Genomic DNA, 12,207 nt, shown 5'->3' with positions numbered 1-12,207 from the left:
CCACCCAAAAGCCCCCTATCTTTTTTTTTCCCTTGAGACAAGTCTCACTACGTCTACCAGGCCGGAGCACAGTGGAGTGGTCTTGGCTCACTGCAACCTCCACTTCCCAGGTTCAAGCGATTCTGTCTCCCAGGCTGGAGTGCAGTGGAGTGAACATGTCTCATTGCAACCTCCACCTCCTAAGTTCAAGCAATTCTTGTGCCTCAGCCTCCTGAGTAGCTGGGATTACAGGTGTGTGCCACCATCCCCATCTAATTTTTTGTAGTTTTAGTAGAGACCCCATTTCACCATGTTGGTCAGGCTGATCTTGAACACTTGACCTCAAATGATCCACCCTTCTCAGCCTCACAAAGTGCTAGGATTACAGGCATGAGCCACCACACCTGGCCAAGCCCCACATCTTAATATCATCACCTTGAGGATTAGGTTTCAACACATGAATGTGGTGGGGATATACACATCCAGACCTCTTATTCCACCCAGATTCTCAGGCTATAAGTACACCGTGCCTTAAAGCAAGTACTAGCTGTGGGTTGGTGAAGAGAATGGAGGAGGGCATTCCAGAAGGAAAAAACAAGGTATACAAATGCCAGGAACCAGAAAGCACCAAGATTGGAAAGACAGGTTGAGCCTACATTGTGAAATGCTTGGATAATGGGGTAGTCACCAGAACGGTTTATTCCTAAACCAGATTCACCAGTTAAGTAACCAAAACCGAAATGTGCAGTGCTTGTTTTTTGTCCATAATAGATGCTGGGAAACATTTGCAGATTGGCTGATTGAATCCACAGACGGAAATCTTTGTAAATTCAGGGCAGATTGTCCCAGTTAATCACTATGACCAGTCAGACCTCTGTAATGATGGATTTGCCTGACACGAGAAAGTGCTACCTCTCATAACACAGTTTTGAGAACTTAACAGCAAGGAGGCCTTTATGTGATGAAATCCGGCCCAGGTGCCAAAGATCTGTACTATTAAGACCTTTGCAGGTGGGGATTCACTGTGATTTTAGGCACCCTGGATCCTTCCGTGTTCTACCTCCGCTGAGGGTTCCCACCCAAGCCAGCACTCAGCCTGTTATCTGCCTGCATCAGCCACAGGTCGCTGTCACTTCAGAGTTCTGGACACAATCAAAATGCAGACCTTACCAGCACGGCAAGTCAAGACAAGTGAGCAGCATTGGCTCCAAGGGTTTAAGAGGAACTCGGCCAAAAATTGTTCAAAACTGGCCACTTCATCCGAAGTGGGACAGCGGGGCCCAAGGACAGAAGGGGCTGATTAGGTTAATGCAGCCCCCGCTCGCCGTGGCTCTACCGTATTTCGGCGCTAGTTGCTACCAACTCCCGCGCGCGCCCCACCCGCCCACTACACTAATCTCTTGTCTTATCCAGAGATAACAAGGAACCCGTGGAGAAGATGAGGTACAACTGGGATAAGGAGCGTGTGGGTGTTTTACGTTTGAATTTAAGCAACAAATCTGTCGAGCTCTTTTTCTCCACTTCCCCCTTAGGCTGGGTCACACAAGGGGGAAGCTCCAACCGCCCAGGACTCCTTAACAGTGAATCGCATCCCAAGTTCGTCTCCAGGACCTCCCCCTGCTGCCGCCCCCGCCCTGCAGCTGCACCCTCCCACTCTGAGCCGCACGCACCCCTGTAACCTCCCTGCCGGCAAAACTACTCTTCAAAGACTTCCTTTCGGGCACTGCGAAGCCCGCGTGCTCAGCATTCGGAGAGGCTGCGGCGCTCGCCTTCATCCAGGACAACAGAACTGCCATTTCTGAAAAGAAAGGAAGCGGTTTCTGGGGTTCCCAGTCGCGCGCCTGCGAGGGAGGCCGGGAGCCGCGTTGCCACGCCCAGAACCCCGAGCCCGCCCCCGCGCCGCCCCGCCCGGCCTCGCCGCTCCCGCTGCGCACGCGACGCCCCCTCCAGGCCCAGCTCCTGCGCCCTATTTGGTCATTGGGGGGCAAGCGGCGGGAGGGGAGACGTGCGCCGCCTGAGGGGACGCGGGGCCGGCGCCGGCTGCGCAGAGGGGCCGCTCTCGCTGCTGCCTCCTCAGCTGGGAACCCACGAGGCCGCCGCATCCTGCCCTTGGAACAATGGGACTCGGCGCGCGAGGTGCCTGGGCCGCGCTGCTCCTGGGGACGCTGCAGGTGCTGGCGCTGCTGGGGGCCGCCCCGGAGTACAGCGCAGCCTCGGCGGGTAAGTAGCTGCGGGGGTCGCTCGCCCCCTTCCTGGGAGGCAGCGCGCTGCCGAGGCTTGGGTTCCCAAGTTGGGCTCTGGTACGGAAAGTTTGTGTGTCTCCGGCCGAACACACGGAGGGGACCCGGAGGTGACTGGGCGGGCTGGGGAGAAACTGAGACTTGGGCCGGTCTCCCGCTGGCTCCGGGGCCGCCTGCTGAGGAAATTCCCGGGCGCCTTCCCTCTCGCTTTCTGGAAGCGGCGGTCGCAGGCCGGAACGGTTGCGAATAACCTGTTGAGTTATCGCAAGTTGGTTTTTACAGCCTTTCCCCGAAGTTAATGTTTACCGGGGTTAGAGTTTATCTAAGGCTTCCGTTTGTAAACAGGATTAGCTGAGTTGAGAAATATGTCTACCGAGGCCCGCGGAAGCGTCTCCCAGTTAGTTGGGGAGCGTTTCAGGCGTCTACCCGGCATTTTAACGTCTAAGATTGTGCAATATTATCTAGATGACTTACGGTCTTAAGGTCCCCGTGACGCTCGAAGTTAGACCTTGGGGCTCTTGAAGCTAGCTGGGAGCTTTTAGGGAGCGCGACCCGCCCTCGCGGCAGTTGACGCGGCCGCCCCCATGGTGGAGCGCTTTGCGCGCCTCGTGTGCAATGAACACCCGGCCGTGGCGCGCGTCCGCTGCGCAGCGTTAAGGGCACAGCGGCACGGTTGCAAGGGGCCCACCACGTCGCTAGTAAGGTGGTCACAGGATGATGTTGGCATTGCTCTTCTGTGTAGGGCAGAATTTGTTTCCTTTTAGGCCCTTGGCCCGTTGGAGACTTTAAAAAGCCCTTTTAGGATGAAACCAGGAAGCTGGGATTTGCTGTGTAACTTCTGTTTTCCTTGGTCAACTGTTAAGTCAGGTCCCTCGGGTAGTGGTCAGTAAACTAGGAAAAGTTAACTTGAGGTGACCTAAGGTTTTCATGCTTTTAAATTCTATCCATCCACTGTATATTTAGCCTTAGGTTCGTTTTATTCAGCAAGAGAAAAGGCAGCTGTAAATCCGGAAGGTTCAGGCACATCACTTGCTTTTGCTGGAATAATCTGGGTGAATTAATTTTTCTTTGTTTTGTTGAAGTTTTTGTTTGTTTGCTTGCTTAATTGTGCATGAGACAAACTGGCTTCCCAGACCTAATTTTGAGATCATTTCAGAAAATGGTAAAATCATGTCCATCGAGGATCTTAGTGCTAATTTTAGACAACTTATTTCATGACGTGAAGTCTTCATTGTTTAAAATTTGTTGCTATGTTTGTGAAAATAAACCTTATTGTTTCTCCATTGATCAGAGAAACTGTGAGTGACCATGCTTTTTTCTTTTGCCCTCCTAACACCGATTTTCTTTTGCCCTATTTTAACACTCGCTGTTCTGTTTATTACTTAATGTCTTACTAGAGGTTAGTACCATTTGGAAAACTTAAAATGCTCTGCAGTAGGAGAGCCCTGAGTTCATGAACTAGTATAACCAACCTGAGGTGGAATCTGTTTTTACAGAATAATGTCACCTTGCAACTAGACTAAAAGAAGGTATGACAGAATATTTCTCAAAAAAGCAAGGAACTGTTATCCTAGTCTTCAGATATAGTGTAATCTGTATAAAATGCCCTTACGAAGTGTAGTGATTTTTAACATACTAAAACTCATATGGCTGATTTTTACTGGGAACATTTTCTGTACACCTCACGCAATGCTAATTTCGTTCTCTAAATCATCCCATTGGATCTTTGCAGTTATTATCCCCATTTTACAGATAAGTAAACTAATTTATGGAAAGTGAAACAATTAATACCTGTTTGGTTTCAGGTCAGAATCCAAATTTTCAATTAACCATTTCACCACTAAGCCACATTAGGTGATGATGGCTCTTAAAGTAGATAATGCTTTTTATTCCACAGTACTACCATTGCCTAGAATATTGTGGGAGAAGAGAAAAGCATTATTGAAATTCTACTTTTAAAATATTCTTCACAGTCTGCTGCATAGCTTTATAAATACCATCAGTTGGAGGAGGAGGGAGACTATGAACAAGTTTGCAAATCAGCAAACAGGATTTATTGTAGTAGTCCAAAGAACAATGTTAACAGGATGGGAGGGGAGGCTATTAGTCATTACTCTTAGTAGCAAGTGACAGAAACCCAGTTTGAACAACCTTAGTGGAAAGAAGGAACCTTTTGACTCTTGTACCTGAAAAGTGCAAGGATTAAGGTGGCTTAAAAATTGCTGTATTCGAGATTTCAAATAAGTTGTCAAGAAATTAAGAAATCGTTGCATAAGTGACAATAGCAGGGTCACAAAAACAGGCTTTTGTGTTAGTGCAGGCAAAAGATGATGGTGAGTGGCAATGGAGATAAAAGGGTAGATTCTAGATCTGTTGGAGTGGGTGGGACTAATCACTTGCTGATGGATTGGAGGGTGGGATGAGAAAGAGAAAAGAATCAAAGGATGACTTCTTCATTTTGGGGTTGAGGAGCTGGTAAGGCAACAATTGGGAGGGCTGCGTGGAGGAGCAGGTTTATAGTATAAAATCAGTAGTTCCATTTTGGCACTCATATCTGCAGGCTTAGGAACCAAACAGCCTGTTCCAGTTTCAGACTCTGCCACTTTGTATCTGGGTGGCCTTCTCTGGGCCTCAGTTCTTGTCTGCAAAACAATACTCCTAAGAACTGTTGGGAGGGTTAGATAGCTAGTGCACATAACCCTGGCTTGTGATAAGCATCTAATGATGTTGGCAGTTATTTGATTCCTGCTGCTGAATACATCTATGTAGTCTATTGACCTTGATCTTTTTTCAAGTTAATCTTACGCTGTATCCTTTTGTGATAAACAGATGGTAGTCCCATCAAGAAGAAGAAATTTTCACAAGAAAGAAATTTGCCCAAGAAGGAAAGATAAATCCTTCCAAGTTATTGCTTTTCTTTGTACTTTGAGGATTTTTAAGTGGGGGAGAGTTCATCTTTGTGAAAAGGACCCAGTAATGTACTTTCTGTCTTTGTTTGTGGTATGCATATTTAATCTTCATTACACAAAGACTCAAAATGAATAAACCACTCTGGAAAGTTGCTTAATTGGGATATAGAAATCTCTTACGTTTTTTCCAAATCTAAAGGTACTAGTTTAAAAATTAAAATGGTACTGAGAAGGCTTGCAGTTAGATGAGAAAATCCTGTTTATCCCTCCATGGTGTGAAATTAGGGTGCTGGTGGTGCGAGACCTAGAGATGCCTATGAGTTCAAAGTCCTCTCCTGAAATGGTCCCCAACTGTTCTGTCTTTATGTGGGTGAATGAATTTTGGCAAAGCTATTGCATTCAGTGGCTGGTACATAGTAAGTACTATGTAAGTGTTACGTAAGCTAGATGTTTTTTATCTTGAAAAACCCGATTATACAGTTTGTTTTACTGAGAGCTTCAAGGTATGTTTCATAACAACAGGGGCAAAAGTAGAACTTACTGTGGAATAATCCACCTTCCCCCACACCACTCCCCTGCCTCCCCTTAGGCAGAAAACCACATTGCCAGTATTCTTAAATGTTCTTTCATAACAGGATGTTTCTTTCTTTTTACAGCATCTGCAAACATAGAGAGTTCTGTGCCTCCACACAACTCTAGTGCTAACTCAACAGGTGAGTTTTAAAAGATTAAAAAAAAAAACAGATTTTCATTTGTCTAGGGTACGTGAAGTAATAACAGCCAGGGAAGTAGATGTAAGCTGTACATTGACCTGTCTTAACCCTGAGTTACCCGTGAATCCCAATAACCTGCCCTAATGTTCCATAGTAGGTATCAGTAAGTGATAGTTCACTGGATTAATCTTTCTCAGTCTTGTCAAGATGTGAATAAATTCTAAAAAAGCATATCAGAATTTCATGTTAGGAATTTTTGAAGTACTTTTTTAGATGTGAGGGTTTTGTAGTTTCCTGTAGATATGAAATGCCAGTACAGAAGTATGCAGGTCTTGCTGATGAAACAAGTCACATGAAGCTAGTCAGCCGTGGCCTTAATATACCTCTGCTGACTCTAAGGTGACCCTATTTACATTTCACCCATTAGGCAAACTTCAACTCAAACAATTGGTGAGGCCCTTAACCTGTGGTTTTAGTTTGGTACAAAGCCTTGGGCATCTGAGTTCACTAGCATGGAACGATATAGGGGCTAAGCTGATGTCGTCAGTATCAGTAGTAAATCATCAAGGTATGTTTCTTGTAAACAATTTTTAGGTTATCTCCTCACTACCCATATTCTTCATAGTTGACTAAGTTGGAAACTAGAAATTGTATCCTATCACTAACCTATCGCTATCATTAACTTGTTTACTTTTATTCAGGGAATAGTTATTCAGTATAATGAGCTGGTACATTCTAAGTTCTAAGAATACAAAATGGACCAAGCCCTGACTTCTAGGAGTTTTTCTTTATTTTGAGGCAAAATATACATGACATAAAATGTATAATTAACCATTTTTTTAAGTGTAAAGCTGAGTGGCATTAAGTACATTCACATTGCTATGCAACTTGCTGGAGTTTTTATTCCTGTGGAGCATTCCAGTGTTTCACTTAGTTTATGTTCTCAGTTTACTGCTGTTCTTTCATTTTCTCTGCCTTTTTGACTGGTATTCTGGTGGCACATAGTTGGAACATACTTTTATTCTAGTTTTAGTAATTCTACAGAAAACATTTTCATTGAGAGGAAAAAAGGCTAGATGGATTACTCTAAAATGTTAATAGTAGTTGTCACTGGGTAGTTGTGAGAGGGTCTTAGTTAAAAAATATTTTATTACATTATTAAATACCTTTTCCTTTTGTCCTTTGTTGAATCTAATTCAGGACTACTGAACTTTTAACCTTGGATAAACGAAGGAGATAGAAGAAATGTAATAATAAAAAGACAGTAATATTAATGTAGACAACATTTATTGAATGCCCACAACTTATAAGCTACTCCTCATACATTTACTAATCTAACAGTGGTGAGGTAGGTGTTGTTTCTGTTTTACAGGTGGGGAAATTGAAACTTAGAGTGGTTAGGAAATGGTCAAGATCACGTGACACTAAGTGTCACATTGAGGATTTGAAATTTAATTGTATTCTAAAACCTATATCCATTTATCACACTTTCTGAAATGGTGGTGTGGTCTTACTTTTAAAAAATGCTTTTCACTGTGAATGATTATTAAAAATCAACTCAGTACTCAGGGCAGCTCTAGAGTCAGTGAGATGATTTTGGATGCCCCTTCTAGAACAGGGAAATTTTTTGAGAAAAAAGAAAAGCATTGCCTCAAATTTTTCTAGAAGGAAACCAGATAATACAACCATTTAAAAATGTTTTTGGCCAGTGAGTTATAATTCTCATAACTGTTGTATTCCTCTTTGAATCCTGAAAACACTTTTGAAACATGTTGTTTGTGTATTTTTATAGGATGGATGCTTAACTTTTTAGTAACATAGACCCTTTCATTGTTGAAGCATTGTTTGTTTAAAGATATGGTTTACCAGTTTGTTTGGTGCTGTTTATTTAGAGCAGTTTCTGTGGGGCCATCTCACTAGGAATATAGCATCTTTGTCAAATTCCATTATGTATTCCAGGAATGTACTGTTGGAAAAAGCGGGGACTGCCTGCAATACTACTTAGAACTCTGGATGCCTGTCACTTTAATAGGACTCACCATGTTGGAATTTCGGAGACTTTTTTTCTCGTTTGTTTTGGTCTCTAAGTCCTTGGGAGTGAAATCTATGATTTATTCATTCTAACATCTCACTCTATGCCTGGTGCATAGTAGGTATGCAGAATATGTGTATTTTCAATTGGTTGAACTGAATTGTGGAATGAAATACATATTTTGTAATTGCTGACTTTCCTTATCAAAACACTGTTATATACATTTTGCAGATACGTACTGGTTTGTGCTCCAATCCTGTCCATTATTATAGTTGTTTTTCAGTTTATACAGTAATATAGGTACTTGAAGTCAAACAACAGGAATGGTTGTTGCTTTCCAATATACCACTGAATTATATGTAACAGTTCTACTTTTTTTTTTTTTTGATACAGAGTTTCGCTCTTGTTACCCAGGCTGGAGTGCAATGGCACAATCTCGGCTCACTGCAACCTCCGCCTCCTGGGTTCAGGCAATTCTCCTGCCTCAGCCTCCTGAGTAGCTGGGATTACAGGCACGTGCCACCATGCCCAGCTAATTTTTTGTATTTTTATTAGAGATGGGGTTTCACCATGTTGACCAGGATGGTCTCGATCTCTCGACCTCGTGATCCACCTGCCTCGGCCTCCCAAAGTGCTGGGATTACAGGCTTGAGCCACCGCGCCCAGCCTCACAGTTCTACTTTTTTATGTCCCCTAATCATAATTTGAGGACGGCTACACTTTTGACATTCTTGTCTGCAGGGACTTGTTAGACACACTTTCAGCTTATAGAGAAAATAATCTACCTTTACTTCATTTGTAGTCAGAGTATTTTATTTTAGATTTTGTGGATGGATTAATTTACTCTTTATAGTGCAAGAAAGGCACATACCCAGATTATTTTTCATAATGGGTTTGGGCAAGGATGTAAGGAAATGTGACATGGTCTAGAATGGAGTGTAGATCTCATCAGTAACTAGAACAGCAGCTCAGTATCATTCGGGATACAGCTGTCTCCTTGATCACCTGGCTTTGATGCTTCCCAAGAAAGAGAGATCTGAGAGGGCTGGGTTACCATCATCTAATCTGAAGCTCTTTTCTTGGACATAATTTGCACCAACTCCTTTCCAAAGCAGTTTATCTTCTTTTTTTTTTTTTTAGACGGAGTTTCGCTCTTGTTACCCAGGCTGGAGTGCAATGGCGCGATCTCGGCTCACCGCAACCTCCGCCTCCTGGGTTCAGGCAATTCTCCTGCCTCAGCCTCCTGAGTAGCTGGGATTACAGGCACATGCCACCGTGCCCAGCTAATTTTTTGTATTTTTAGTAGAGACGAGGTTTCACCATGTTGACCAGGATGGTCTTGATCTCCTGACCTCGTGATCCACCAGCCTCGGCCTCTCAAAGTGCTAGGATTACAGGTGTGAGCCACCGCACCTGGCCCGGTTGGTATGCTGTTAATTGCTGCCTCAGTTTCAGACCTTGTTATTGGTCTATTCAGGGATTCCACTTCTTCCTGTTTTAGTCTTTGGAGAGTGTAAGTGTCCAGGAATTTATCCATTTCTTCTGGATTTACTGGTTTATCTGCATAGAGGTGTTTGTAATAATATAACCTCTGATGGTACATTGTATTTCTGTGGGATCAGGGATGATACCCCCGTTAACTGTTTTTTATTGCATCTATTTGATTGTTCTTTCTTTTCTTCTTTGTCTAGCAGCCGTTTATCTATTTTGGTGATATTTTTAAAAAATGAGCTCCTGGATTTGCTGATTTTTTTTTGAAGGGTTTTTTTTGTGTGTGTTTGTGTGTCTGTCTCCTTCAGCTCTGCTCTGATCTTAGTTATTTCTTGTCTTCTGCTAGCTTTTGAGTTTGTTTGATCTTGCTCCTCTAGTTCTTTTAATTGTGATGTTAGAGTGTTGATTTTAGGTATTTTCTCATTTCTCTTGTGGGCATTTAGTGCTATAAATTTCCCTCTAGACACTGTTTTAAATGTGTCCCAGAGATTCTGGTACGTTGTCTTCGTTCTCACTGGTTTTGAAGAACATATTTATTTCTGCCTTCATTTCGTCATTTATCCAGTAGTCATTCTGGAGCAAGTTGTTCAGTTTCTATGTAGTCATGTGATTTTGAGTGAGTTTCTTAATCCTGAGTTCTAATTTGATTGCACTGTGGTCTGAGAGACTATTGGTTATGATTTCCATTTTTTTGCATTTGCTGAGGAATGTTTTACCTCCAGTTATTTGGTCAATTTTAGAATAAGTGTGATATGCTGAGAAGAATGTATATTCTGTGGGTTTGGGGTGAAGAGTTCTGTAGATGTCTATTAGGTCCACTTGGTCCAGATCTGAGTTCAAGTCCTGGATATCCTTGTTAATTCTCTGTCTCTGTGATCTAATATTGACAATGGGGTGTTAAAGTCTCCCACTATTATTGTGTGGGAGTCTAGGTCTCTTTGCAGGTTATTAAGAACTTGCTTTATGATCTGGTTGCTCCTGTATTGGGTGCATATATATTTAGGATAGTTGGCTCTTCTTGTTGTGATCCCTTTACCATTATGTAGTGCCCTTCTTTATCTTTTGATCTTTGTTGGTTTAAAGTCTGTTTTATCAGAGACTAGGATTACAACCCTTGCTATTTTTGCTCTCCATTTGCTCAGTATATATTCCTCCATCTCCTTATTTTGAGCTTATGTGTGTCTTTGCACGTGATATGGGTTTCCTGAATACAGCACATTGATGAATCTTGACTCTTTATCCAATTTGCCAGTCTCTGTCTTTTGATTGGGGCATTTAGCCCATTTACACTTAAGGTTAATATTGTTATGTGTGACGGCCGGGCGCGGTGGCTCAAGCCTGTAATCCCAGCACTTTGGGAGGCCGAGGCGGGTGGATCACGAGGTCGAGAGATCGAGACCATCCTGGTCAACATAGTGAAACCCCGTCTCTACTAAAAATACAAAAAATTAGCTGGGCATAGTGGCACGTGCCTGTAATCCCAGCTACTCGGGAGGCTGAGGCAGGAGAATTGCCTGAACCCAGGAGGCGGAGGTTGCGGTGAGCCGAGATCGCGCCATTGCACTCCAGCCTGGGTAACAAGAGCGAAACTCTGTCTCAAAAAAAAAAAAAAAAAAAAAATTGTTATGTGTGAATTTGATTATGCCATTTTGATGCTAGCTGGTTGTTTTGCCTGTTAGTTGATGCAGTTTCTTCATAGTGTTGATGGTCTTTATAATTTGGTATGTTTTTGCAGTGGCGGCTGGTACTGGTTGTTGCTTTCCATGTTTAGTGCTTCCTTCAGGAGCTCTTGTAAGGCAGGCCTAGTGGTGACAAAACCTCTCAGCAGTTGCTTGTCCATACAGGATTTTATTTCTCCTTCGCTTATGAAGCTTAGTTTGGCTGGATATGAAATTCTGTGTTGAAAATTCTTTTCTTCAAGGGTGTTGAATATTGGCCCCAACTCCATTCTGGCTTGTAGGATTTCTGCTGAGAGGTCCACTGTGAGTCTGATGGGCTTCCCTTTGTGGGTAACCCGACCTTTCTTTCTGGCTGCCCTTAGCATTTTTTCCTTCATTTCAATCCTGGTGAATCTGATGATTACGTTTGTTAGGTTTGCTCTTCTCGGGGAATATATATTTATGGTGTTCTCTGTATTTCCTGAATTTGAATGTTGGCCTGCGTTGCTAGATTGGGGAAGTTCTCTTGGATAATACCCTGAAGAGTGTTTTCCAGCTTGGATTCATTCTCTCCGTCACATTCAGGTACACCTATCAAACGTACATTAGGCCTTTTCACATAATCCCATATTTCTTGGAGGCTTTGTTCATTTCTTTTCACTCTTTTTTTCTCTAATCTTGCCTTCTTGTTTTATTTCACTTGAGTTGATCTTCAATCTGATTCCTTTCTTCTGCTTGATCGATTCAGCTATTGAAACTTGTGTATGCTTTGTGAAGATCTTGTGCTGTGTTTTTCAGCTCCATCAAGTCGTTTATGTTCTTCTGTATGCTGGTTATTCTAGTTAGCATTTCCTCTATCCTTTTTTCAACGTTTTTAGCTTGGGTTAGAACATGCTTCTTTAGTTGGGAGAAGTTTGTTATTACCCACCTTCTGAAGCCTGCTTCTGTGTATTTGTCAAACTCATTTTCCATCCAGTTTTGTTCCCTTGCTAGTAAGGAGTTGTGATCCCTTGGAGGAGAAAAGGCCTTCTGGTTTTTGGAGATTTCAGCCTTTTTACACTGGTTTCTTCCTTTCTCTGTAGATTTTCTGCCTTTGTTCTTTGAAATTGGTGACCTTTGGATGGGGTCTTTGAGTGGACAATCCTAGACCTCTAGGCCTATAACCTGCCTTCAGAGCACCGTATA

At 43.0% G+C, this 12,207-nt stretch overlaps 1 protein-coding gene across 1 annotated transcript in view; it reads left to right on the top strand.

Annotated features, from left to right (window-relative positions):
• Positions 1–1,887: 1,887 nt before the first annotated feature.
• The window catches only part of TMEM123 (transmembrane protein 123), a 48,705-nt gene continuing 38,385 nt past the window's right edge, over positions 1,888–12,207 (top strand). The window contains exons 1-2 of the mRNA XM_010334616.3: positions 1,888–2,199; positions 5,785–5,841. Of these exons, the coding sequence (XP_010332918.1) occupies positions 2,097–2,199; positions 5,785–5,841 (160 nt within the window). The 5' untranslated portion in view covers positions 1,888–2,096. The remainder of the gene's footprint in view (positions 2,200–5,784; positions 5,842–12,207) is intronic.

Source organism: Saimiri boliviensis, chromosome 6 (assembly GCF_048565385.1).
Source record: "Saimiri boliviensis isolate mSaiBol1 chromosome 6, mSaiBol1.pri, whole genome shotgun sequence".
In the NCBI taxonomy this organism is placed as follows: domain Eukaryota; kingdom Metazoa; phylum Chordata; class Mammalia; order Primates; family Cebidae; genus Saimiri; species Saimiri boliviensis.
This window is presented reverse-complemented; position numbering and strand designations above follow the sequence as displayed.